Below are 25,793 nucleotides of genomic sequence, written 5' to 3'. Positions count from 1 at the left end.
GGGCCTACATTTAAATGCCAACTTGGTCCCTTCCAAGCTGAGTGGCTTACGTCACTGGAGCTCTAGGTCCTATATTTAAAAGCCAGTAATAATACCAGCCTTACAGAGCTGGGCAGACTTTCTAAAGTGCTTTGCGAGTGTTAAACAGAGTAGATGCTTCATAAATTGTGGCTGCTATAGTTGCTGTTATTATTAGGTTTCGTTCTGCTCTTAGATGTGGGAATTGAGACTTCTGTGTTCCCCTGAGCCTCCAGATGGAGCAGTGAAGTGACTTAGCTGTCTCCCTCTGGGTTGTGAGACAAGGAGGTTACACTGAGGTTTGGGTTTCATGACTTTTGCCTGGATCAAGGCAAAAACTTTGCAGTTTTAACTTCAGAAAGGGACCTCTGAGTGAAGCAGAATAGAACTGGGTAAAATATCCAACTGGGTAACAGGACACATAAAATTCATTCTGCCTTTACATATTGAGTCTCAGGAGTCCCCGAGGATCCCTGCATGTAGAGGTGTGTGTGTTATTTCTAGGAGAGCCAGAGAATGCCCAGAGCACCCTGCAGCGTTGCCTGGAGCTGGACCCCACCTCCGCGGACGCCCACCTCCTCATGGCCCAGATCTACCTGGCCCAGGGCAACTTTGCCATGTGCTCCCACAGCTTAGAGCTGGGTGTCAGCCACAATTTCCAGGTGGGGATCCTCTGTGCCCTGTCACACACTCAGCATCCCAAAGTCCAGCTAGCTGAGCCCCCATTTGGCTACCTGTGTCCCTCAGACTCTTCTGCTGGCCCAAAGGCAGGGGCAGGCTCAGTGAGCTCCCAGGGCATTCTTGGACCTGGCTGCTGTGAGCAGCAGCAGCAGCAGCGGTGAACTGCAGCCCCACACAGCCTGCTGTGCTCCTCCTAGGTTCGAGACCACCCCCTCTACCATTTCATCAAGGCCAGGGCCCTTAACAAGGCTGGAGACTATCCAGAGGCAATAAAGACACTGAAAATGATCATGAAATTGCCAACTCTGAGGATGGAAGAAGGCAAGAAGTCCCGCAGGCCCTCTGTGCAGCCCAGTGAGCGGGTGTCCATCTTACTGGAACTTGTCGATGCCCTCCGGCTGAATGGGGAGCTGGTAAGAAATGCTGTGCTCTCTTCCCTGGGGACTGGGGCACGTTGGAGGGCCAGGGTAGGCCCGGGAGCCAGGCTCTTTGATGGCCTAATATATACTTGTGCACCAAATGGAGGCTCTGTTCGGTCCCATGTTTCAGCATGAGGCCACCAAGGTGTTGCAGGATGCCATCAACGAGTTCAGCGGCACACCAGAGGAGGACCACATCACCATCGCCAACGTGGACTTGGCCCTGAGCAAGGGCAATGTAGACATGGCTCTGAGTGTGCTGAGGAACATCACACCCAAGCAGCCCTGCTACGTGGAAGCCAGGGAGAAGATGGCCAGCATCTACCTGCAGACCCGCAAAGACATCCGCCTCTACATCGGATGCTACCGGTAAGCCCCACAGGCCGCACAGGGGCAGCTGCTTCTCCAGTGGTATCTTAGGGAGTGTTTCCTTCAGATTGTAGTTCTTCAGCCTAGGTCTCTGGACTGTATCCTCAGGGTGTGTTTGATAAAGGTATGGAATTTCCCATGGGTTAGAATCTGAGCATGACAGACAGGTCAGTAAGCTCTGGCTGAGGGATGAGTCCTGAGGACACAGAACGGAATCAGCCCTGAGTGCTGTTTGCCTCCCCTACTCCCCTGCACCCCTTGCATGGCTCACATTCTGGTGGGAGATTGTGGGCCTGGCTCCAGGAGCAGACGCCAAAGGAACCGTGGAAGCACACTTCTGCCCTGGCACCTAGTTCTGCCTGTCCTTGGGTAATGTCCAGTGACTTGGATGTGGCCAAGGTGGGGTTGGCTGAGGATGGAGAGCAGGGATCTGAAGCACCAAGCTGCTGTCTCTGTATGATTTGGCATTGGGACCTTGAGGGTATCTTCCTACTCCTTTCTTCAGGCAGAACTCCATCTAGGCAATTTCAGGTGGGGGTCGGGGGTGCTGGGGGAGTAGCGGAGGCCATCCAGCAGAGGGATGGCATGGTAGGGAGGCAGGGTCAGCTTGGAGTTTTAGAAAGAGCAGTGCGGCTGCCATAGGGAAGGGGTCTGGAAGGCTGGGGGTGGACCAAGAGGAACAGGCAGAGGCCCTGGCCATGGCCAGATGACAGATGAGGAGAGCCTATCTAAGGTAGCTAGCACAGGGCCGCATGTAGGGGGGCTTTCTATAAGCTTTGGTTGATGAATGAGTGAATGTCAGTCAGGATCAGTGGGAAAGAAGAGAAGGAGATGGCTTCAGGAGTATGGGGGCTGCGCAGGCCTGAGACACGCTTTTGGTTACTCTTGCAGTGAGCTTTGTGAACATCTGCCTGGCCCCCACACTAGCCTCCTACTGGGCGATGCTTTCATGAACATTCAGGAGGTGAGTAAGGGGTCTCATAGCCTTGCCAAATGCCCCCCCATTCTCAGTTGTCCAGTGGGAGAGAAGAGAAGGAGCCCTGGACACTTTTCCCTGCAGCCCGAGAAGGCCCTGGAGGTCTATGATGAGGCCTATAGGAAGAACCCGCATGACGCCTTTCTGGTCAGCAGGATCGGGCAAGCTTATGTGAAGACCCACCAGTACAGCAAGGTCAGGCTGGGCTGGGGTGGGAAGGGGTGGGGAGGTCCAGCCCAGCAGGAACTGTGGAAGAGAGTGCATGAGGTGGGGGGGTCTGGGTGAGAGGGGAGTAGTTGAGTTTCCACCCCAGCTCCCTGCTCAGTGGGGTGCCAGAGGGAGAACTCAGCAGCTCCCCACCACCCATCCCTGCTTACACTGAGGCTTGAGCCCTGGGAGGGCCTTTTCGCCTTTTCACCAGGCGTCTGTGTTCTGGAGGTGGCCACTGATGTGGTGGCCACTGAGTGGAATGTGGTGTCAGGCACTTCAGTGCAGAACCAGACCAGAGGCCAGTGTTTCTTGTTTGCACTAAGGCAATTAATTATTATGAGGCTGCCCAGAAGATTAGCGGACAGGACTTTCTGTGCTGCAACCTGGCTGAACTGCTCCTCAAATTAAAGAAGTTCAACAAAGCAGAAAAAGTTTTGAAGCAGGCACTGGAACATGAATTTGGTAAGGCAGCATTTTAACTCACTTCTAGCATTTGGAGCAGGCATACTGCCCACCCATCTCTGCCCCCCTTAGCCAGAGTCCTGAACCCAGCCCTCCTGAACCCAGCCCTCCCGAACCCAGCCCTCCTGAACCCAGCCCTCCTGAACCCAGCCCTCCCCACCAACCCAGCTTCCCAGGAGCCAAAGAACGCTAATACAAGTTTCCATTTGGCAGCCAAAGACATCCCATCCATGATGAATGATGTTAAGTGCTTACTTTTGCTGGCAAAAGTTTACGAGAGCCAGAAAAAAGAAGAGGTGATAGAGACTTTGAACAAGGTAATTGACAAATAGACTCAAACTCTTCATCTTGCCTCTGCTGATGGGAGCTGAAGGAGAAGGAAGGGTAGGGCTCCAGGCCTGGAGGGGCCCCAGACCTCTTCCTTAAAAGAGGACCTAGGTTACACCTCTGACCTCCCCCTGTCCTTGTTCATTCAGTGATGGTGTACTGAAATGCTCTGGGCTGGGCTGCACTGGGCTGGGGAAGACAGGAAGTAAGACAACGCCTTTGTCCTAAAGATGATGGCAATGACAGGAGCTCCCATGCATTGAATGCTCTGTGCTAGGTTCTGTAATAGGCTTTTTGCTTTCTTATTTAATTCTCACAGTAGCCCTTTGAGATATGCACTGTGACATTTCCACCTAAGTTAAGGCTTTAGGAGGTTAAAAAGTGTGCCAAGCTGGTCCGAGTAGAGTGGTGTTTACAACTAATTGATAACAACCAGTTGCAGATTCCTTTGTTCTTTCTACACTCGTACTGCTTCACTTGACCAAATTTTAAAAAATTAAAAAGAAAAAGAAATGTGCCCAAAAGAAATGTGCCCACAGTTGTATTAGTCTGTTTTCTCTTGGTTTATAACAGAATACCTGAAACTGAGTAATTTATAAAGAAAAGGAACTTACATCTTATGGTTATGGAGACTAGGAAGTCCAAGGTTTAGGGGGCCCATCTGGTGAGTGCCTTCTTGTTGGTGGGCACTTTTTGAAGAGTCCTAAGGTGGCACCCAAGGTGGTACAGGGCATCACATAGTGAGGGGGCTGAGCATGCTAACATGCGACCTAATTCTCTCTTCTTCTTATTCTTCCTATAAAGCCACCAGTTCCACTCCCATGATAACCCATTAATCCATGAGTAGATTAAGCAATGATGGATTAATGAGGGCTCTGCTCTCATGATCCAATCACTTCTTAAAGGCCTCACCTTTCAATACTGCCACATTGGAGACTGAGTTTCCAACACATGAAATCTGGGGGACACATCCAAACCATAGCAAGAGTCATGCATTGCTTAATGACAGGGATATGATTTCATCCTTGTGTGAACATCACAGTGTCCTTATACAAACCTAGATGGTGTGGCCTACTACACACGTAAACTATATGGTATAGTCTACTACACCATACTACTCCTAGGCTACAAACCCATACAGCATGTTACTGTACTGAATACTGTAGGCAATTCTAACACAATGGCGAGTATTTGTGTACCGAAACATATCTGAACATAGAAAAGATATAGTAAAAATACGGTATTATAATCTCATGGGAACACCATTGTATATGCAGTCCGTGGTTGACTGAAAAGTCGTGATGGTGCATGGCTGTACTAGCAAGCAGTAGAGCTGAGATCTTGACCAGGTCTGGCCTGTCCCAACCCATGCTCCTTCCACGCTGGGCTGATCTGAGAGCCCCTGGCCATTCCTGTCATGTCTCTCTCACTTTTTCTACCAGGGGTGTGGCCTCTCACTTGTTCCGGGGTCACACTCTGTGGTTATAGAGGAAGACTGCTTGAGATGCTTTATTCCCTTGTTTACCACTGGATTTCCATTCCTTTGTTTGTCCCTTGGGAACCAAGTGCTGATTCGTGCCTACTACCTACAACTTAACCCTGGCATCATCATTTCCTGGCCCCCATGCTCTCTGGTTGCTCACCTGATCATTCTATGTTGGGAATATTTGTGGATACTTCCTCAAATTCCCAACAAGGCAATATATTCAGAACAAAACACAGCCTGCATTGGGCACCTACTGTGTGCTTGTTAGAGCAGCCAAAACAAATTAGACATAGTGCCTCAAGGTGTGATGGAAGCAAGTAAACAGGTAAGTACAATGTTTTGTTTGTATGCCTTTGCTTCTCCTCCTGCCCCCAGAGGCAGTGCCAGCTTGCCTCCTGTATACTCAGCCAGTGGCTTTGCCTGTCTAGAGTGACTCAGATTTGCTCAAGGGCAGTTAAGATGTCCTTTCTAATACTGCTGGCTTTGAAATAAGAGTTTGGGACTTTCTGTGAACTGACATGTAAGGCTCTGGGGTTCTGATCCTGGTTTTATTGGTTTCCCAAGGCCTTGGACCTCCAGTCTCGGATACTGAAGCGGGTTCCACTAGAGCAACCAGAAATGCTCTCGTCCCAGAAGCAACTGGCTGCCTGTATCTGTATCCAGTTTGGAGAGCACTACCTGGCAGAGAAGGAGTATGCCAAAGCAGTGAAGGCTTATAAGGATGCCCTCTCCTACTCGCCCATTGACAATAAGGTGGGTGGCCCTCAAAGCAAGACTCTGCTTTCTCTCTTGGGGACACAATGCCTTGCTAAGCTCCCTGACCAGGTATAGGGTCAAGTTCCTTTTCCATCCCTCCCTAAGGAGCTGCAGATATGATAGCATGGGAGGCCAGCCAGCAGTGGCCCCTGAGGTGACATACCTGCTCCTGCTGACCCTAGGCCCTCACCTGCTGCAGCCCTTGGAGCGAGGCTGGGAAGGCTCACTTTGGACAGCCATTTGTGGGGGGTGGAGTGGAGAAGACATTGCTGAAAGTGATGTTAGTCTGACATTTTCAGCTCTCCCTTGGAGGTGGGGAGATGATGAGGGTTGTGGCTACAGGGCTCTTTGGGCATGAAACCAAAGCTGAGTTTCCAAGGGGGTTAGAGCTGTGAGGGAGGTGTGGCTCCAGATGAGGGAATGGTGATATTCACACCGAACGTAGCTGGAAAGCTTAGTGACAGATCCATTCATTCATTTAATATTCACTCATTTAAGAGATACCTAATATGTGCCAGGTACTGTGCCGGGCCCTAGAGACAGTGGGGCAAGATGTGGTCCCTGCCCAGCGGGTACAGATGAGAGCATGGGCAGTTCTGATGCTGTATGATACAGCTCTGTGTGTGGGTACAGGGCACCATGGGAACTCAGAGGAAGGGCACCTGCCCCAGAGTCTGGGGCACAAAGGGCTCCCAGAGGAGAGAGGCCAGAGCTGAAGCTGAAAGATAAGACTGGGTAGCCAAGCTCAACTTTCAGAGGTTCGTTGGTACGACATGTGGTATGACTAGAGATCTGGGGGGGAAAAGGCGAGGGCCAGACATATCATCCCAGGGAATCTGAGACATATTTTGAAGGCAGAGCTAATGGAAGTGGGTATGAGGGAAAGACTGGCAAGGACAATCTCCGGGTTTTCCCACAGTGTTCATTACTTAGTTTATTATGTCTGGCCTTGTCCCAGGTGGTGTTGGAGCTGGCGCAACTCTACCTGCTCCAGGGGCACCTGGACCTGTGTGAGCAGCACTGTGCCATCCTCCTGCAGACTGAGAAGAACCACGAGACCGCCTCTGTGGTAGGAGGCCACAGGACCCGCTTCGCCTCCTCCCCAGGGTCCCTGTGACCACATGCAGGCTGCTTGCTAGCCGCATACCCTCAGGTGCCTCACTGACACACCTCTGAGGGGCTGTCAGGCAAACAAGACTCCTTGCTGCACCTGCTCACTCTTCAGCCAGGAGGGGTGGGCTGGCTGGCATCATCTTCCTGGGCCAGTCTAAGGGGAGGGGTGAGGCTGATTCATTCCAGGGGAAACTGCATCTACTGTAGGTGAAGGCAAGGGTGGGACAGGTTCCTGGGGCTTCAGGAAGTATGTGGAAAAGCCCTCCCTCCCCATCCTCCCTCTCTCCTCCCTATCACCCAAACCTCCTCCAGGGCTGCCCCAGGAGCAGAGGCTAAGCCCCTGCAGAGCAGAGAAGGGAGTCCCCATCTCTCCCTCTGTTGTCTGGAGTTGGCAGTGCTCAGACCTGGGTGGAAGGTCTGGCTCTGTAGGCCATCAAAAGGCTCCACTGGCCTCTACCCCTGGCCTTACCCTTCCATCCTCAACCCAGCTCTGCTTGAACTCCTGCTCAGGCAGTCTCCACTTTCTGTTATCTTCTCCCAGGGTCTAGGGAGGTGTTTTGAAAGTTCTTTTCTACCTTCCTTCCTTATACCACCACCCGCTACCTCCCCACACACACCCTGTCTCCCCCCACATTCATGCAAGCTGCTGTCAGGAATTCCAGAGCCTTATGTGTTTTCTGATAGATGATGGCTGACCTGCTGTTTAGAAAACAGAATTATGAAGCAGCCGTCAATCTCTACCGCCAAGTCCTGGAGAAAGCGCCAGGTAATTCTGCCCATTGAGACTGTATACATCAGTTCCCACTGAGCAAGGGCTGCTCTCCCGGAGAAGGGTGGGCCCTCTCCCCTCCTTCCTGAGTGGGCAGAGGAAGCCCCTTCCTCTCTGATTGTTCCCAGAGAGGCAGGAAACTGATAAAGACCCAATGGAACGTGCCGGCCCTTCCCGAGTCCAAGGGGCCAGTTCCTGGTCTCAGGCACTTGGCACTGGACCCAGGACAGCCTGTCTGTCCCCAAATCACAGCCCAACACAGTCCCCTTCTGAGGTCACAGCCACCTGGAGAGGACTAGAAATTCTCCCCTGATGTGTTAGCTCCATTCCTATTCACTGCAGCATAAAACTTCCCCTTCAGAGTCTGCCCATGGGCTCAGCAGGTTGCAGTGGTTAGGAGTGTACATCCTGGGGCCAGGCTGCCTGGGCCCTGGTCTGCCACTTACTAACTGTGTGACCTTAGGCAAATTACTTTACTTCTCTGTGTCTCACTGTCCCACCTGTAAAACAGGGATGATAGTAGTTAATATATAGGTAAAAACTTAGTGCCAGGTACGATACTATGTAAGTATTAGTTGCTATTATTGCTCTTTTTAAGCATTATTCTTCACTCAGCCCTGGAGACCAGAGGAGACACTGGAGTTGTTGGAATGTCTCTGCTCAACCGAGAGGGGCAGTGTCTCCTGGCTCCTCCTAAGGGCCCAGCACCCCCTGCTTCTCTCTCTGCCAGGCCACTGCACCCCTGCTTGACACAGCTATTGGCTATCACAGCCTGGAGATTTCTGCTCTCTTATTTTAGATAATTTTTCGGTATTGAGGAAATTAATCGATCTGCTACGAAGAAGTGGCAAACTTGAAGATGCTCCTGCCTTCTTTGAATTGGCCAAGAAGGTGTCCAGCCGGGTGCCTCTGGAGCCCGGGTTCAACTACTGCAGAGGCATCTACCGCTGGTGAGCTGGGTGTGCTGCAGGGCAGCTGTGTGCAGGAGGCTCAGCACCGGAGGGCAGAAAGTCAGTCTCCAGGACAGGGAGCCAGGAGACCAGCGATCCAGCCCTGCTTTGCACAAATTCACAGAGTGACTACCGTATATCCCTGCACTCTCTGAGCCTCAGTTTCCCTAACTAATTCTTGGTGTTTTCTCCACTACAGGCACATAGGGCAGCCCAACGAAGCCTTGAAGTTCTTAAACAAAGCGCGTAAGGACAGCACTTGGGGCCAGAGAGCCACCTACTACATGGTGCAGATCTGTCTGAACCCAGACAACGAGATTGTGGGCGGAGAAGCTTTTGAGACCCTGGTGGTTGAGAGCAAGTAAGGACCAGGGGGGCAGGGGTGGAACCCTGGGTAAGTCAGGGAGAGCCTGCAGCCTCTGGGTGGAGACCAGGGGAGGGCCATGCGGCCAGGCTGCCTGCCAACGTCCGATGCCCACAGCTCCAGCAACAGAAAGGAGACCGAGCAGCACGGCGTGCGCACAGCCGAGAAGCTGCTGCGTGAGTTCTACCCGCACTCGGCCTTCGGCCAGACCCAGCTGCGGCTGCTGCAGGGCCTGTGCCTGCTGGCCACCAGGGAGAAGGCTAACGTGGAGGTGGCGCTGGGCAACTTCATCGAGATGGCGCAGGCCGAGGTGAGCGGGGTCGGGGACCGGCGGGAGGCAAGGCAGAGGCCGACCCACCGCCATGACGTGGCAGCACCTGCTTCCCACCCGCTGTGCAGGACAGCGTCCCCGCCCTGCTGGCCTTGGCGCAGGCCTACATTCTTCTGAAGCAGATCCCCAAGGCACGCACGCAGTTGAAGCGCCTGGCCAAGGCCCCGTGGGTGCTGGCCGAGGCCGAGGACCTGGAGCAGAGCTGGCTCCTGCTGGCCGACATCTACTGCCAGGGCGGCAAGTTCGACCTGGCCTCGGAGCTGCTGCGGCGCTGCGTGCAGTACAACAAGGCGAGCGGGCGCGGTGGCGGCGGGGCGACCGCGTGGGGGTGGGGGCGGAGGTTGGGGGCATGGGAGGGTGGTTGCAGAGCTCCAGGAAGGGCGCGCAAGCTTCGGGGACAGAGGAGACACGAAACAGGGACCAGACGGGAAGAAGTGGGACGAGAAGGGCACGTGGGGGATAGATGAGGACAGGAACTGCAAGCTCAGGCGTGCAGGGGTGTGGCCCTGGCCAGAGGAGGGAACACGATGGCGGAGAGAGATGGGACCGGTTCGTGGGGTCTGGCCAGGAAGGGCATTTGCAGGTGAGAGCGTGCCGCGAACCGCGGGACAGAAGGGCTGCACGGAAAGGGGTTATGCCGGCATCGGGGTAGCCGGGCCAGGGGCACACAGTTCGTCGTCCCTCGCAAGGGTAGGGGTGCCCCTGGGGCCCCTTTGTGGTTTGGTTTAATGCGGCTTACCGCCGTTCCTTGCCCTCTCCTGGTCCCGGTACCACCTGGCCCCTGTGGCTAGCGCTCCACAGAGGCTCTGACCGCCTTTCCCTGCAGTCCTGCTGCAAGGCCTATGAATACATGGGCTTCATCATGGAGAAGGAGCAGTCCTACAAGGACGCAGCCACCAACTATGAGCTGGCCTGGAAGTATAGTCATCATGCCAACCCTGCCATTGGTAAGGCAGCCAGCCAAGGTGCACATGGGTGGGATGTGGAAGGGAGGTGGGCTGGAGGACCCCCAACCTGACCCCAAAACTCGAGGCCTGTACCCTGTTGTGGGAAGCAGAGGGGTTCTCAGATCATCAAGGTGCTACCATTTGTGTTCTCCACGTCCCTGGACAGGTTTCAGACTCGCTTTCAACTACTTGAAGGACAAGAAATTTGTGGAGGCCATCGAAGTCTGCCACAGCGTAAGCCACCCACACTGGCAGGGAGAGGGCCTGGTATAGTGGCGGGGACCTCTGTCTGATGCTGCACATCCATTCTGTCTCTATTCTAGGTCCTCTCAGAACACCCCAACTATCCCAAGATAAGAGAGGAAATTTTGGAAAAGGCCCAGGGGTCCCTGAGGCCGTAGCTGTGGTTCGAGAGGCCCAAAGCAGCGAAGCCATCAATCTACTGAAGTTGTATGGAGGGGCAAGAAGAGGGTCAGTAGAGAAGGGACTCAGAAAATGACATATTCTTCCCTGTTTCTATGCTGTTTGTGGTTTATTTTGATTCATGTCTCACCTGGCCTAAGAGACATCCCAAAGCTTTATGTTTTTAAGGTACAGGAAGTAATTTTGCTCTGGAGGGAAAGATATCAACTGGCTTAACATCGCTGGGCTCATTGGATACTTTCTAATAGACCTGACTTTTATCCCAGACTCTGGGAGAGGGCAGCGGGGACAAAGATGGAGCTCCCAGTAGAATGGTGGTTAGAAAAATACCCTACAGCTATTTTTAAATTGTTGCCTTCCATCTCTTGCCTGGTTCCCAGCATCCTGGAGCAACTGTTCCCCCCTGCCATGCTACCCACCAAGTCTGCCTGGCAGTGGGCCCAGGCAGGAGGACCAGCTGCAGGAGGCCCTCACAGCGGAGGCCCTGTGTGAGAGGGCAGGTTGCAGGGGCCATTGTCCTGCACTGTTCCTACGTCTGTCTCCCCTTACCCACTCTCCAAGTCTTCAGCTGGCTTCTGCTGGCCTTTAACAGTTCAGGACAAACCTGTTTACCCTTGCCTGGCACAGAAAAATACATCCCAAGAAAAAATAGTCTCCACTTAGCTTTTGTAAAAGATATTGGCCAACTAATTCATCCTCCATCACCTCCTGCAATGCCTAAGGTGGCAAATGCAGTGGTCCCTATTTAGATAAATAATGTTAATTGCAACTAGCAAGAGGGTGACAGAGGTCACCTTTGCTGTGCTCCCAATACTGCTCTTCCTGGTTTTCAGGATGGCAATAATGGGCCAGTCTGGCCTCAGGGGAAGGAACTCTGAACTGGGAGTCAGGAGGCCTTTGGATCTCCCCATGTGACCTTCTCAAATCCCTTCCCCTCTCTGGGTGTCAGTGTCCCTATCTGTAGCAGGAAATTAGATTTGTTTCCCAAATCATGGTACAACTCTCTGCCAGTGATATACAGCAAACATTTTATTTAAAGTTTAATAACTATGTGTCTATACATCATTTTTATGTAATAGAGAAAAACTAGCACAACAAACTCAGGAATTCATGGGTGCTTTTCCAAAGGATGGATAGGATGGGTCTAACTTTTAAACATATTGATACAATTGATTTAAAGGAAAATACTTAGGTCCAGGTGCAGTAGCTCACACCTGTAATCCCAGCACTTTGGGAGGCTGAGAGAGCATTTTGAGAGGATTGCTTGAGCCCAGGCGTATGATGCTGCAGTGAGCTATGATTGTGCCACTCCACTCCAGCTTGGGCAACAGAGCAAAACCCTGTCTCTTAAAACAAAGAAAAGAACAAAGAAAAATACTTAGAATGGGTAGAATGCAGATACGGGCAGTTTTCAAGAGAAGTCCAGTGACTGAGGTTTAGGAACAGTGAACAGATAAGGATCCCTTTAGAGCAGCATGCACCATCCTTGATGGCTGTGGAGCCTTGTTTTTATAACATACTCCTGGTCACGTGCATGGCCTCTCGGTATGAGCCGGCGATCTGGAATGCTTTCCCCAAGTTACTCCATCTTTCCTGTGGGAAAACCCAGTCCCCTTTCCTGTGATGTGCTTTACAACCCAGTTTTGTTGGGACAGGTTTATTGAGAGGCAGGTCTGTCTGTATGGAGAATGATGCTGTAAAGGGATTGTACATTAATCATGTTTTTGTTGTTGTAAAACCTAAGTTGTCTTCATTTACCTAAAAAAAAAAAAAAAAGGTCAAGAATTGATCCTGTGGCCCTAGATGGGAGCAGGCAGGACTCAGTCCAGCCATGGGCTGAATCCGTGGAGTAGAAGCCTGTGGAGGCTTCCTGCCATGGCACTGGAGCTGCTGAGGGCTGCCACCTGGACCCCCAGACCTGTCAGAGCAGACCCTCAGAGCCCTTGGAGAGGCCCAAGTTTTGGATCATGCATGCTGAAGCAGTCTCTACCAAAGGGTCTCCAGGCACTAGGGAAGGAGGAAGAGACGGGACAACTGAACATACCAGGGTACTCTACCCTGAGAAGCCTAAGGCCTAGCTATCCCTAGCTAAGCTGGTTATAGGGACATACTGCCCCACCACAGGCCAGACTCCAAGCCATGAGTCCTCTAATGGCCACTGATACGGCCATGTGGCCATGTCCATGCATGTCCAGAGTCAAGAGACAGATAATTAAAGGACAGGCAAAAATGAAAGGATTAAACATAGAAAAAGAGTGGCAGAAACATGAAAATAGAGTGGAAGTTGCAAACTCAGGGCTTGCATGTTCTAGGCACTCTTCTAAATGCTTTGTATGTATGAGCTAAACAAGCCTATGAGCAGAACAGTGTTGTTATTTGCACAGTATTGAGGACACCCAGGCACTGAGGGGTTAGTAATTTGCATGTCACTTCACTAGGTAGAAGAGCTACCACTTGAGCCCAGTGTTGTCTGTGCTCTCACCAGTAAGCCAGAGATGACTCAACCCAGCACATACCAACAGAGGCAGAGAATCAGAGCAAGAAAAGGAGACCCAAATCTTATCTCCGTCAGTGGTTTCTGTTGGAGAAATCATTGTCATTCCTAAGGGGGAGGTCGACCTTCCTCTGGCCCCCAGACTGAGGCTCCCCAGAGCAGGGTGCGGCCTGCTCCTCTGGCCTGCAGCCCAGACAGGTCAGACAGGTCTGGCTGGTGCAGAGAGATGAGGTTCTGCAGCTTCCGGTGCCCAAGTCCCCAGGGACAACAGCTGCTGAGCCCATGGCCTCCATCAGCCACATCTCCTTGCCCTGTCCCCACCCAAGTGGGTGACTTCACCCTCAGGGCCAGGCCTCAGCTCAGTGTGCGTGCATGGGAAGGAGGGAACCCTCAAGTCAGAAGACCTTACTGCTGTTCCCCACTACCACCCGAGGCAACCGCCAGAGAAGAATGAGTTAATCCAAAGGAAAAACTGCTCCATCTGCCTCTCAGCTGGCTCCTGCCTCCAAGCTGATTGGCTCACCTGGAAGGAGGCCAAATGTGCTGTGTACCCCCACTCCCACCCCCCAACACAGCCTCAGTGTCCACACTGCCCTGTAGGGCCTGTCTCCCCCTCCCTCCCCACTGCCTCCTGAGAGTGTACCCTGACACCCCATCCCACAAACGCAGACCACACTATTAAAAATAGAGCCTCTTTATTGGTACCTGTAAGCTCAGGTACAAGGTGTTCCCACAAGCATGCAGGCTGGCAAGGCCTCCTAGGCAAGGGGGCATGTCTAGAGCCTGGGTTTCTTGGCACAGACACAGGGAAAAATGAATAAATTATAGTTCTGACACTTAGGGACAATATAGAAATTATGATGCAAAATTCAGTATCAGCAAACAAAAGCCCTAAGGAGCCACCCCTCACCAACTGGCCTCAGGGCACGGGCAGGTGTGCCAGACTGGAGTGCAGTGCCCAGAAAGCCCTGAGATAAGTAGTCTGGGGCATGCTTTGTGCTCCGAGGTAAACCCCTTGCCCTCTCTGGGCCTTCAACTTCTCCCTTCCCCCTCCTACATAAATGGGCCTGGAATAAAGGCTGTGGCCCCTGGGGAGGAGAAGATGGGCAGAGGCAGGAAGTAGAGGGGGCTGGTGGGACAGAAGGGAGTTTTGGTCACAGCTGGTCAGCCCAGCCCCTCCCCTTGCCCAGACGGTGTTCTTGACTAGCCCCCACCTGCTCAGCCATCCAGGAGCCAGGTAGTTGACACAGTAGATCACAGGGCTCAAATCCAGACCTGGTCTCCACCAAAGCTCAGGCAGGGCAGGGGGCAGGACAAGGCAAAGGGGATTCACAAGGGTCTGTGCCCACACCACCCCCAGCACTGCCCACCAGCCACAGAGGAGTAGCCAAAGCCGCCTCAGTCTCCAAATAAATTATGGAAATAAATTAAGTCTTCACAGTCCAGAGGATTTAGCCACCCATGGGTCTAGGGCTCAAGGTGGCAGGAGAAGCCACCTGATTTCAGCCCTGTCTCACCATCTTTGGCTAAGGAACATCATACAATGACCAAAAAGTGGTCTGCCGAGCTCCAGGGGAGCCACGTTTTCTCCTCGTCCTGGCTCGTGTTGTGGAGGTGGAAGATCAATGAAGGGCATGGGGGGCTGGGCAGCTGAAAGGGGAACCCCCCTCCCCACCCTCTCTTTAGCACAGAAAAGTTAAAAAAAATAAATAAATAAATCCAGAGTGTTGCATGAAAACCTGGAGTGTGCACATGGCACCCATGGGTGAGCCAGCCAATGGGAGACTGTTACATACAGACTTTGGGGAGCCCCAGAATTACAAAAAAGCAGCAACAGGGCTTTTGGGGCTGGGAAAAGGCATTCTAGTCCTCAGACCAGCATAGGCTCCATGAGAGATGCTGGAGCAGGGTCCTCAAACTGGCTGTCGATAAAGGGAGCCAGGGCTTCAGCAGCTGGCTCAGCTAAGCCCATGAGGGTCTCCAGGAAGCAAGTGCTGACGTCCCCAGGTGGAGAGAGGCCGGGCAAAGGGAAGTGGGGTGACTCGAAGTTGTCCAGGCTGTCAGACACCTTCTGGGAGGTGTAGTGAGGCCCCAGACTATAATCTGGCAGAGCCTGGAGCAACTCAAAGGAGTCACAGGAAGACAAGCTGAGATCCGCTGAGCTGCTCTGGCCAGCGTCCACACTGAGCGGCACTGAGGTGCCAGGAAGGCTGCCTTCTCTCGACCCTTCACGGCTACCGTTTAGGAAGCAGCTGGCATCCAGGTTGGCGTTTTCATCCAGGATCCCTGACGTGAGGCTAGAGCCAGAATAGCTGTGGGTCCAGCTGGTCAGGCCACCAGGGTCACCAGTACCAAAGATGTCAGCTGGGTGGAAGCAGCCAAAGTTGTCCAGGTTTGCCATACCCACTTCCTCCTTCTCCTCCTCTTCCCCGCCGAGGTCAGAGTCACTGAAACTCAGGATCCGCGCCAGGCTGTCATCATCCATACCAGGCTGGAAACCAGGACCAGGCAGGCCTGGGTGAGTGGGGCAGTCGGGGGCCTCGCTAGTGCCCGATGCTGAGGAAGATGCTGTGGAGGAATCGGTCATGTAGCTGCTGCAGCTGTTGTCTCCCAACTCACTGTTCACAGGGGGCTTGGCCAGTGGGAAAGTGGGGACCGAGGTCTGCTCCCCAGGGCTTGGTGGGTTGCCCTGGGTGGGGCTCTCCAGCTCCCCAAGGCTCTCGGCCCCCTGCTCCAGCTGCAGGCGGGTGAGTGTATGGATGAAATGGGTCTGAACTCGTGCCTGATTAAATTCCACACGGCCCTTGGGGTTCTCACAGCCCTCCTTGCAGCAGCCACAGGGGAATGCTGTGTGGTCCATCTGCAGAGAAAGTAGAGGCAGCACGAGTGAGGATTTCATGGAGCACAAAGAAGCCCCCAGGTTCAGCTCCCCACCCAGCTGGGTCCAACCACCGCACCTGGCACTTGATGCCCGCCAGGCTGCAGCTGCAGGTCTCAGGGTCACAGACCCTATCGCAGTGACAGCCACAGTCCTCCCGGGATTGGCGCAGTGCCTGCAGCTCCCGCTTCTCCTCCCGATCGATCCTTCGAATGCCCGCAGCCCGCAGTAGAGCCCGTCGTCGCCGGGCTGGGTAGGGCTGTAGGAAGTTGACTTCCTCCAACCGGCCTCCTGCCACGGCCACTGCCAAGTCCTCTTCCACAGAGGCATCATCAATGGCATCCACCTCAAGAGGTGGGCCTGCCTCCGCCTTGGCTACCCCGGCGGCCGACAGCTGCATCCATGGGAGAAAGGGATGTGAGAAGCACAGACAGGGCACAGACTTAGCCCCAGTCACACAACAAACACTCCCCAAGTGCTCACTCTGCGCTGGGCACTGTGGATATGACAGTGAACAGGACAGTGAAGAGCACTGCCCTCAGGGCATTTGCACAGTGATGTCCTATTCATGCCATTTCCCAGATCACGGACATACTTCCTCCCCAGCCAGCCAGATATACACTGCCAATGTCACATCAACTGCACATCCCCTCCCCAACAAGGTCAGACAGATTCAGGCACCATGCCCGCAGCCCCTGGTACAACTAGACAGGCGCCCCCACGTGCCTCCCCGTCTGCAGAGAATGTAGGCAACAGACTCCAGCTGAGCCAGTCACTGGGCTCATGGGCCCGTTTCCCCATATACATAGTGAGCAAGTCAGCACCAAGCCTGGTGTGCCTGCCCCTCAGGGTTAGGACCCCAGGAGCTACCTGAGGGTGTGGGCCACAGAGAGGGGTCTCCCTACCTTCCATTGCAGCATCTCCAGCTTCTCCTCCTTCAAGCGCTGGCGGAGCTTCTCGCGTCGTGCCCGGGCTTGCTCCTGCGTAAATTCGGCCAAGGAGAAGTGGCGACGAGCACTGTGGCGAGGGGCCATGCCCAGAGTGCAGCCACCACGGCTGGGCACGCTGGTGAAGCCCTGGCACCGGGGGAAGTAGAAGACGGTGATGCCATCAAAGGCTACTCGGCCTGGGCGCTCCCGGGGAGCCCGCTTCAAGATGGACAGGGCTGGAAAGCAGGCAGGGAAGGCCCGGGGGTTAGCTCTCTGTGAGGCACAGCATAACCTCCTGGAAGATCCTGCCCGGCCATCTCCCGCATCCGTCCCCGCTCCGCCCACCTCAAATAAAGAAATGGATCTGAAATTAGGAGCCAGCCCGGCTGAGACTGGAGCTGCTAAAACTGAACACCACACCCATGTCCACAATGGCTTATTGTTATTTACCAGGCCAAATGACAGTATTTATAAAATTAAACATCTTTCCCATCCTTGTACAATTTTCTAGTTTTAAAAATTGATTTGTAGGACCTCTTTACATATGATATTAGCAACAATAATTATCTGTCTAGCCTACCTAAGGGGATACTTTAGTCTTACATTTTTGTTTATGGCATTATACCAAATAATTTTTAAGGTCTATGTAATCAAAAGTATTATAATCTCTTCCTTTAGAGCGTCTATATCTTGCAATAGGCTTAGAAAGGCCTTCCCTTTACAAGTTATTGATTGTATATTGATTAGCAAGCCACGTATTGGTCTTTACATCCGGTTGAACCAAAAGAAATTACCATAAAATGGTTGAATACAGGCTATTCCACATTTTCACTTAATATTTTAATTCTGTACCCAGATGCTCGACGGAATTCTCTTTTAAAAGGTTTTCTTTTTGTATTGTTAGATTCTGTATGCTAAAAATCAGTTTTTATGTATAATGCGCAGATACACATATAGCACATAAAAAGGTAAAGAGCACGTCTGTGGTATTAAAATTTCATGGAGGGGGTGATCAGAAGAAAATGACCTTGGGGTTGAGGGGAGTAATAATGAAAAGTAAGGTTGAAAAACTGCTCTAGGGCCATCCTTGTCAGTTTGCAATCAGAATTATACAAGGTTGCAAAATTAGGGGGAAAAAACCCTTTTCAGTATGTTCGGGCAAAGCCAAACAACATTTTGACAGGAGAGGGACCGGCTTGACAGGCCCTGTGGCAGAGCAGTGCGGGGCGTGGAACCCCAGCAGTTCCGTTTGTAGGAGGGCAGGGTGCGTGCTGGAGAAACGAAACTGGAACAGAAGGGAGGGGCCGGAGCGGGAAGGCCCCAAGGCCACTCTGAGGAGGTGCATCCTGGACATCATTACTCCCAAGGTCAAAGGTGAGTCAATCTGGGCTCAGGTGCCTCTGGGCAGTGGGCACTGACCGGCCACTCTGTCGTGGGAAGTGGACACAGTGGGGAGGCAAGTAAGGGAGATACAGCCATGGGGACAACCTCCAGAGGCCAAAAGGGTTGTCAGGGGCCGCTAAATCTCATTTTTCAGGAAGGAAGGAGTGTGGTGGGGTGCCCAGGGGAGGGAGGACTCACGGGTGAAACTACGGGGGCCACAGAAGTCATGGTCAGGCAGGGGGGTCTGATCCCTGAGGCCCTCCTCGTCTGAGTCCCAGGCAGGGGAGACGGAAGAGCTCGGGGAGCAGGAGCGAGAGTGGCAGGTGGAAGAGGAAGAGGAAGAGCAGAACGAGGAGTCGTCCTCATCCAGCTGGTCAAATTTCCTCTTCAGCAGCCCAGTCATGGTGGCGCAGGGGTGCTCCAGAGTCTGGGGCAGACAGCCTGCAATGGGAATGAGAAGGCGCTAAGTGGCAGGCTGACAGCAGCAGGCGGGCCACCAGCCAGGACTCCACCCCTCCCACCTACCCTCTGAGGCGTCCCATACCCTCGCTCAGCCCTCCAGCCCTGCCTGAGGTGCTCTTGTGTGCAGGGGACACGGTCTCCAGGAATCTTCTCTGCACAAGACACAGCGCCTCCCTCCCTCCAAACTAATAATGTGCAAATCCATAGCCTGGTGCTTTCAAACTCCCACGACCTCTGCCCAAAGCCATCCCAGGAAACCACCAAGCACCTTCCCCACCACCCTCTACAACCCACCTACACACGCGCATCCACACCAGCAAGGGCAGGAGGCAGACAGGCCTACAGATGGGCTGACAGACCTCAGCCCGGTTTCACTCATTCCCCGACAGGAATCCTGGGGGCTGACTCACTGGCTGGGTGATTCACACGGCTCGCATCTGTGTGCCTTTGTGTGTGTGTATGTGTGTCCCCATCTGCACACCCGACTGCCTACACAGCCCTGGTACGGTGGCTCTGCTTCCTCCTCCTCCTCCTCCTCCTCCTCCAGCACACCCACACAGACTCGCCACTCTGCACAAAGATGAGGCCGAGGCCGCAAGCCCTTGCTCTAGGGCCAGGCTGACCAGGCACTCTGGGGAACATGCTGGCTGTGGCGCTGGTCCCCATTCCCACACGGAGTACTTTCCCGAGCCCCTCCCCTCCTTGTGATGGAGCTTCTCAGACTTTCCCTCAGAAACCCCCGCTCTGCAGAAGAGAAGTCCCTGTCTCTAGGCCTGTGTGACCACAGCCGCTCAGTGGATTTTAATGTCCAGTCTTTCCTGTCTATGGCTTTGCCATGTGGAGCACCCCAGGGCACATCAGGGTGTCTCCCCTTTGAGGGTCTCTGCCCTCAGCTGAGTGTAACCAGAGACTCCCACAGCCAAGCTGGCCGAGGGGAGGGGGCTTGGACTCCTGCTCCTGCATGCTTCCTTCAGCTAAGAATAGCCCCTTCCAAGGCCTGGGATCCCCAGCGGACTCAATCCTAAGGGCTGAGCACAGCTACCTTGTCTCTGTTGCTCCGTCCTGCTGCACTCAGGGCTGGCCCCCAGGAGGTCACCAGAAGGAAGGGAAATGAAGCCAAGCCGAGGCCCCAGTGCTGGGGAACCCTCCCCCACTGCCATCACAGGAAATGAGAACAGGAAAAACCAACCAGAAGGCTGTCTTGGTCTCCTCTTCTCAGGTGTCCCTTCTTAACACCCCTTCCCTTTCTCCCAAGCCTCTCATTGTGTCCCTGAATCCTGGAGGGCGGGCTGTCAACCTCCTAACTGGATAAAATTCATCCCAGGGGCAGCCTCCCCCAGGCAGGCATGAGAGAAACAAGAAAATCTCCCTCCCTGGCCAATCCCCCACCCTGGGCCTGGGGGAAGAGGACTCACAGATGTTTCCGGGGGCTTCTCAGCGGGTAGTTTCTCAGGCTTGGCACCCTCCTCCCAGGGTCAAACCACAAACAAAAACAACCCAGCTCCCAGCTGACCTGCAGGCCCTCCCAGGAGATGGGGGACTCATGACCCAGAGGTGGGCATGCACACATATGAACACATGCACGGAGCACACAGAAACACACATGAACAAACACCCACATACCCTGTCCCCATCACAGTTCTGCAGGGAGACCCCATCCTTTCCCAAATTCCAGATGTTGTCTACAGGGTCCCGAATGCCTCCTTCATCACACTCCCAAACCTAAGACCCCCCAGGGCCAATGGCCCCCTTGATATCTCTGCCTGGCCATCCCTTAGAAACATAAAATTCCACAGGCCCCAAACTGAACCCCTTGTCTGTTCCCCACCCCCCACCCCGTGCCATCTGTTCCTCTTCCTGTGTTCCCTATCTTAGTAACAGCACCGCCACCCACCCAGTTACTCAAGCCAGAAACCTGCATCATCCTCAACTGCTTCCCCCCACTCCATCTACACCCAGGCACACAAGCCTGGAAGTTCACATAAATCCCTTTAATCCACACCAGGCCAGGCACAGGCCGGGTAGGCATCAAGGAGGCTGCCTGGTGTGGTGTTATGAACTTCGGCTCCAGAACCCGACTGCCTGCACTTGAACCCTGGCTCGGCTATCAGCTGGCTGGGTAATCCTGGGCAAGCTCCCTAACCTTTCTGTGTCTCCAATTCTTTATCTTAAAACCTCATGGAGTTGGGAGGTTTACAGGAATCAATACATGTCAAGTTTTTAGAACAGTGATAAGTGCTCAGTGAATGTGTTATTCTACACTGCAAAAAAGAAAAGAGTGAGCTCCTGGCTACACACAACACAGATGAATCTCAGAGACATCATGTTAAGTGAAAGAAGCCAGACACAAAATACATGCGAGTGAAGCTCAAGAAAAGGCAAAACCAATCTGTGACGCTACAAGTCAGAAGAGTGGTTCCAGCGGGAGGGGCATACACCGACGAGAATCACGAGGGAATTTTCTGGGGGGTTCTGGATATGTTCTATGTTGACCTGGTTACATGAGTGTCTAAAATTATAAAAAATTCATCTAGCTCTACACATAAGGTTTGTGTACTGTATGCATTTTATGTGGGTCCCTATCAATTTAAAAAGTTTATTGCCCTTATCACATCTTTGACCCCACTACTGCTACCCACACCCCCTGCCACTGCTCCTGCCTTCTCCCCCAGCCATTCTTTACCCTGCAACCAGAATGATCTTCTTAAACCGCACATTTACCCACCACTGCATGCTCAGAAGCACTCCATAGCTCTCCTCAGGGACGCCTGCCCTCAGGATCAAGTCCAGAATTCCAGAGGCTGAAGCAGGCCTGGCCCTGGCTCCCCCTCAGCCTCATCATGCAGGACTCTCCCTAACCCCTCTCTATACTCCAGCTGAACATGCAGTTCCCCCAGCGGCCATGTCCCTGCTCACCTCCTGACCTTTGCACAAGATAGATCCCCCCAGCCTCATTCCCTTTCAGACGTCATCCCCAAAGGGGCCTTCTGAATCCCCCACTCCTTCCCCCTGCCTCTCTGGCTCCTGCTATGGACTGAGATTTGTATCCTACCAAAATTCATATGTTGAGGAGGAATTTCCAATGTGATGGTATTGGGGGTGGGGCCTTTGAGAGGTATTAATTAGGTCATGAATGAGATTAGTACCATAAGAAGAGACACAAGAGAGATGATCTCTCTCTCTCCACCATGTGAGGACACAGCAAGGTGTCCACCTAAAAACCAGGAGGGCCCTTACCAGGCTGGCTGGCACCTTGATCTTGGACTTCCCAACCTCCAGAAGTATGAAAAGTAAATTTCTTTTATTTAAGCTACCCAGTCAATGGTTTTTTTGTTAGAGTAGCCTGAATTAAGACAGCTCCCATGGGCCCTGGAATTTCCCCATCACAGGCCTTATCTGACCATACTGCAACGGCCTCATTGCTCATCTGCCTCACAGCAGGCTGAGGCCATCTCTGCCTGGCCATCACTGTGCCCAGGCCTAGGACAGAGTCTGGTACAGAAAGGGCACCTGACAATGTCAGAGGTAGGCAGGCTGGCCCCACACATCAGGTATAAACGCAGAAACAATCTTTATGCACATGAGGTCACTCGGGGCAACCTCATGTGTGGGGTGAAGACAGTGTGACCTCCTCCTGCTCTTGTCACAGTTAATTTAAGAAGGGGGTCATATACCCATCCCCCAGCCTGTGCCAGAGGGTTTAAGCAAGAATGGTGTTCAAAAAGGGTGGCTCTGAGGGCAGGAGGGGGAAGCTCAGGCTGCAGACAGGTGCCCACGTAGGCATCTCAGGAGACCCCCTGTTCCCCAAGAGCAAACAGATGGAGAGGGAAGCCAAGGACGCAGGCTCAAACCAGACACCATGGCCCTGCCCCAGGATGTCCACAGGAGAAATTAAGGTGAGGGGCTTAGACCACCAAGGCTGCAGACAGGGAAGCAGAGGCACAGGGAAGCTACGGCCAAGCTGCAGGTTCTAGTGAAGAACCCCTTGCAGGATCTGCAGGCCTGGAATGAAATGATAAATTATCTCCTCCTGGATACTCCTTCAGGGAGGCAAGAGGGGGGAAGTGCCCCTGGATCTCAGGTTCCCTCTGTCCCACCTGGGAATCCGGAGGCTGAGAGAGAGGCAGAGGCTGGAGATGAGACAAAAAGACTGAGCCAGAGACAAGGAGAGGCCAAGTTAGAAAAAGGAATGAAAGATAGTGAAAGAGTCCAAGAAAAGTGTCAGACAGTGAGTCAGAGGGTGGGGGAGGGGCCCTCCGCAGCTACCCAGGAATCAAGATCCTGACCATGGCACTGTTCCCAGGGTGAGCACAGCCCCCTCCTAGGGTCCTGGAGGAAGGAAAGGCAATTCCCAGGAGCTGGCTCAGACAGAAATACCACACCCCCGAGGAGCCCCAGAGACAGGCCCTGAATCAAAGAGAACCAGGCTTCTTCCGGATCTGACTGAGCCCTGAGAATCAGGAGGCCCTCCTGCCACCACACACAGGCATGGGGGGAGGGGGGACCCGCCCTCAGTCTCCAGGCCACAGCAACCTACACACTCAGGCCTCACTATGAGAATCCAGGGAAGGTCACCTCACCCCGCCTCCACCATCCTCCAAGCAACCAAGGGCTATTTAGGGGAGGAGGGGGCATCTCTAGGCCTCTGAAAAGTCACACCAGCTCTGGTGCCCACCTCAGCAGTCCCACCAAAGCCCCAACCCCCAGCAGGAGCTGGTCTTAGGGAGGGGTCACCTTTAGCTGCCTCCATCCCCCTCCAGGAATCTGAAGAATGTGTCCTTTAACCTCAGAGACGCAGGCCTTGGCCAGTCCCCCCCAAAAAACACCTGGGGTCACATGACCCCAGGCCCTCAGGAACTACTTCCTGGGAGAAAGGCAGGGCACTTCTAATCACCTCTGGCCCCCACAGAAAAACCAGCCTGGGCAGCCCAGAGAAGGCAGACAGAAAGCTTTGGTACCCCTCCCCCACCCATTCCTCAGAAAGTGATCTCAGGGGAGGGGACAGTTCCTCAGCCTTGGCCTCCAGCACCTGGCACTGGGTAGGTGCCAAATGTTTGCTGGCTACATGAGGTACTTGCTCCTGCAGAAGAGAAATTGCACCTGGCAATGACTGCCTCCACCTAAGCAGGGCCTCCTTTGCTCGCTCATTCATTCATTCAACAAATATTTATCAAGCCCCCACGATGTGCCAAGCACCGTGGCAGGCACTCCACATACAGGAAGCGAGACCTACACAAATGCTGCCTGCCCTCTAGAAGCTGTGAGTTGAGCAGGGAGGAGAACAACCAGTGTAGGGTGCTAGGATGGAGGCTCAGAGGGGTGAGGAAGGAGGGGTGCAGGTGGGGGTGAAGGCAGGTCTCTCAGAGAAAGCAATGTTGGGAGAGGGTTCCAGATAGGGGCTCAGCACAGGGGCAGGACCTAAGGAGGAAGAGCCAGAGTAGCCAGTGGGGGAGGGGCAGCCCCAGAGCTTCAGTGCCAGGATAGGCTTTAGCCTGAGGGCACGCGATGCCACAGAAAGGTTTAAGTAGGGAGTGACAATACCAGATTTGCATTTTCAAAAGATGGCTCAGCACAGGGACTGGAGGGGGTGTGGCCGTTGGAGGTGCTGCCAGCCCAGGTGAGTTGACAGGTCAAGGGCACAGGAGAAAGACAGTGGACTTGGAGACCAAGGCAATTGGAGAAAGAAGAGAGCAGGGCTGTCAAGATTTGGGGGCGGGTGAGGTGATGAGTTACTCTCCAAAGGACTGTGAGACTCAGAGTGGAGGTGTTGGGTGGGCATGGGGAGCCGGGGAGGGACCCTCTAGTGTCAGAAGTGTGGGCTATAGCTGTGTCATTGTGCCGGGGAGCGGGAGTGACTAAGTGTGTGACTGTTGCTGTGATGTGGGCATCTCAACACTGCGTGCCTGTGAAAGGGCCCCCCGGGAGGGGAAACTGAGGAAGACGAGGAGTACATGCTGGGGAAGGGAGTGGAGTGCGTGGGAGAGAGCCTACGTGTGCCCGCGGGTGGCCGGTGTAGCAGCGCCCGTGACTCACAGCGGTGGCCTCTGCGTGTGACGGTGACTGACAAACAGGTGAGCGTACGACACAATCCCTCCCCTCCCTCCCTCCCGGGGTTCGTGACTCACCGAGCCACACTCCTAGCTCATGCCTCCACTACCTCCCTGACCCCCGCCGGCCGGCACACGCCACGGCCCGGGCACCCCCCCCGGGGGGGGTGCCCGAGAAGGAAGGCGACAAATGTCACCTGCTCTGGCCACGCGAGTAACTTCTGAAAAGTTCTTAGGCAACTAGGTCAAAAGGAAACTCACCCGCGGACGTGCGCACCCCGTCACCTGGCCACCTGCGCGCAACCCTAGCTCGGCCGCCACCCGCACTGAACTCGGGGCGCCGTGACTTCTTAGGGTAACCGCGGCAGGGCGGGGGAGGGGAGCGAAAAACCTGCGACTCCCGCCTCCCAGGCTCCCGGCCCCGAACTCCGGCCGCGGCGCGCAGTCTGCGGCTGAACTGGACAGTCCCAGCCCCGACGTCCGCTCAGGGTGCGGGGGAACGAACGGCAGGGGCTGGAGCAGCGGTGCCGCTCGCGCCGGACAATCCCTCCCCAAAGTCCCGTCCAGCTGGGCTCCGAGCCCCTCGGCGCTCACCTGCGACCCGGGCGCTCGCCAAGGACACCGACGCGATCCGCGTCCCAGCCGGGGACGGCCCCCGCGCCGCGGCAGTGTGTGCGCTCGGCCGGGGAGCCGTCGGTCCAGCAGCCCCTCACTCCGCGCGTCCGGCAGCGGCGGCGGCAGCGGGAGACTGGCTGCCCCGGCCCCGCCCGCCGCTCCGCCCTCCTCGTCAGTGGAAAACTCCGGGGCTCACGGCGCTGACGCACGCCGGGCCTCCTGCCAGGCCGCCCCGCAGCCCCGCCCCGGAGGCGCCGCCTCCTCCCCCGCCCCGAGCCGGGCGCCGCGGCCGCGGGGCCTAGCTGCGGACTCTGACCCCGCGGCGGCGCCTCGGGCGCTCTCCGCCCCCCGCACCCTCCCGCTCTCGCCCGCCGTCGCCCTCCC

General features: G+C 54.4%; 2 protein-coding genes across 8 annotated transcripts in view; one reads left to right on the top strand and one right to left on the bottom strand.

The window, feature by feature from the left end:
• TTC21A (tetratricopeptide repeat domain 21A) overlaps positions 1 to 17,853 on the top strand; it is a 37,426-nt gene extending 19,573 nt beyond the window's left edge. Inside the window, exons 13-31 of one of the 5 annotated variants that reach the window (XR_006731106.1) lie at positions 523 to 680; positions 897 to 1,112; positions 1,249 to 1,487; positions 2,379 to 2,451; positions 2,548 to 2,658; positions 2,997 to 3,135; positions 3,349 to 3,452; positions 5,513 to 5,701; positions 6,663 to 6,773; positions 7,502 to 7,583; positions 8,386 to 8,536; positions 8,736 to 8,897; positions 9,018 to 9,210; positions 9,297 to 9,521; positions 10,058 to 10,178; positions 10,345 to 10,412; positions 10,502 to 10,649; positions 15,538 to 15,613; positions 15,962 to 17,853. Coding sequence is in view for 3 of the 5 variants with exons in the window: in XM_045536371.1 (XP_045392327.1) it covers positions 523 to 680; positions 897 to 1,112; positions 1,249 to 1,487; positions 2,379 to 2,451; positions 2,548 to 2,658; positions 2,997 to 3,135; positions 3,349 to 3,452; positions 5,513 to 5,701; positions 6,663 to 6,773; positions 7,502 to 7,583; positions 8,386 to 8,536; positions 8,736 to 8,897; positions 9,018 to 9,210; positions 9,297 to 9,521; positions 10,058 to 10,178; positions 10,345 to 10,412; positions 10,502 to 10,579 (2,420 nt within the window). In the remaining 2 variants the exon portion in view is untranslated. Of the gene's footprint in view, positions 1 to 522; positions 681 to 896; positions 1,113 to 1,248; positions 1,488 to 2,378; positions 2,452 to 2,498; positions 2,659 to 2,996; positions 3,136 to 3,348; positions 3,453 to 5,512; positions 5,702 to 6,662; positions 6,774 to 7,501; positions 7,584 to 8,385; positions 8,537 to 8,735; positions 8,898 to 9,017; positions 9,211 to 9,296; positions 9,522 to 10,057; positions 10,179 to 10,344; positions 10,413 to 10,501; positions 10,694 to 15,537; positions 15,614 to 15,914 lie in introns of those variants that run through there. The other 4 variants (XR_006731105.1, XM_045536389.1, XM_045536371.1 and 1 more) reach the window with 4 other exon arrangements.
• Positions 13,774 to 25,540, bottom strand: CSRNP1 (cysteine and serine rich nuclear protein 1). 3 transcript variants are annotated; one of them, XM_045536442.1, is made up of 5 exons: positions 25,389 to 25,540; positions 18,484 to 18,726; positions 16,879 to 17,138; positions 16,053 to 16,367; positions 13,774 to 15,955 (listed from the first exon to the last, which is right to left on the bottom strand). In XM_045536442.1, exons 2-5 carry the CDS (start codon positions 18,686 to 18,688, stop codon positions 14,966 to 14,968), a joined length of 1,770 nt encoding a protein of 589 aa, XP_045392398.1. In that variant the 5' UTR covers positions 18,689 to 18,726; positions 25,389 to 25,540; the 3' UTR covers positions 13,774 to 14,965. The 3 variants fall into 3 exon arrangements, with proteins under 3 accessions (XP_045392398.1, XP_045392388.1, XP_045392406.1); XM_045536432.1 differs by lacking the exon at positions 25,389 to 25,540 and adding an exon at positions 19,790 to 21,058; XM_045536450.1 differs by lacking the exon at positions 25,389 to 25,540 and adding an exon at positions 18,830 to 19,743.
• Positions 25,541 to 25,793: the final 253 nt, after the last annotated feature.

Source organism: Lemur catta, chromosome 1, assembly GCF_020740605.2.
Source record: "Lemur catta isolate mLemCat1 chromosome 1, mLemCat1.pri, whole genome shotgun sequence".
In the NCBI taxonomy this organism is placed as follows: domain Eukaryota; kingdom Metazoa; phylum Chordata; class Mammalia; order Primates; family Lemuridae; genus Lemur; species Lemur catta.
The sequence above is the reverse complement of the archived record's forward strand: the minus strand, read 5'-3'. Positions and strand labels throughout refer to the sequence as shown.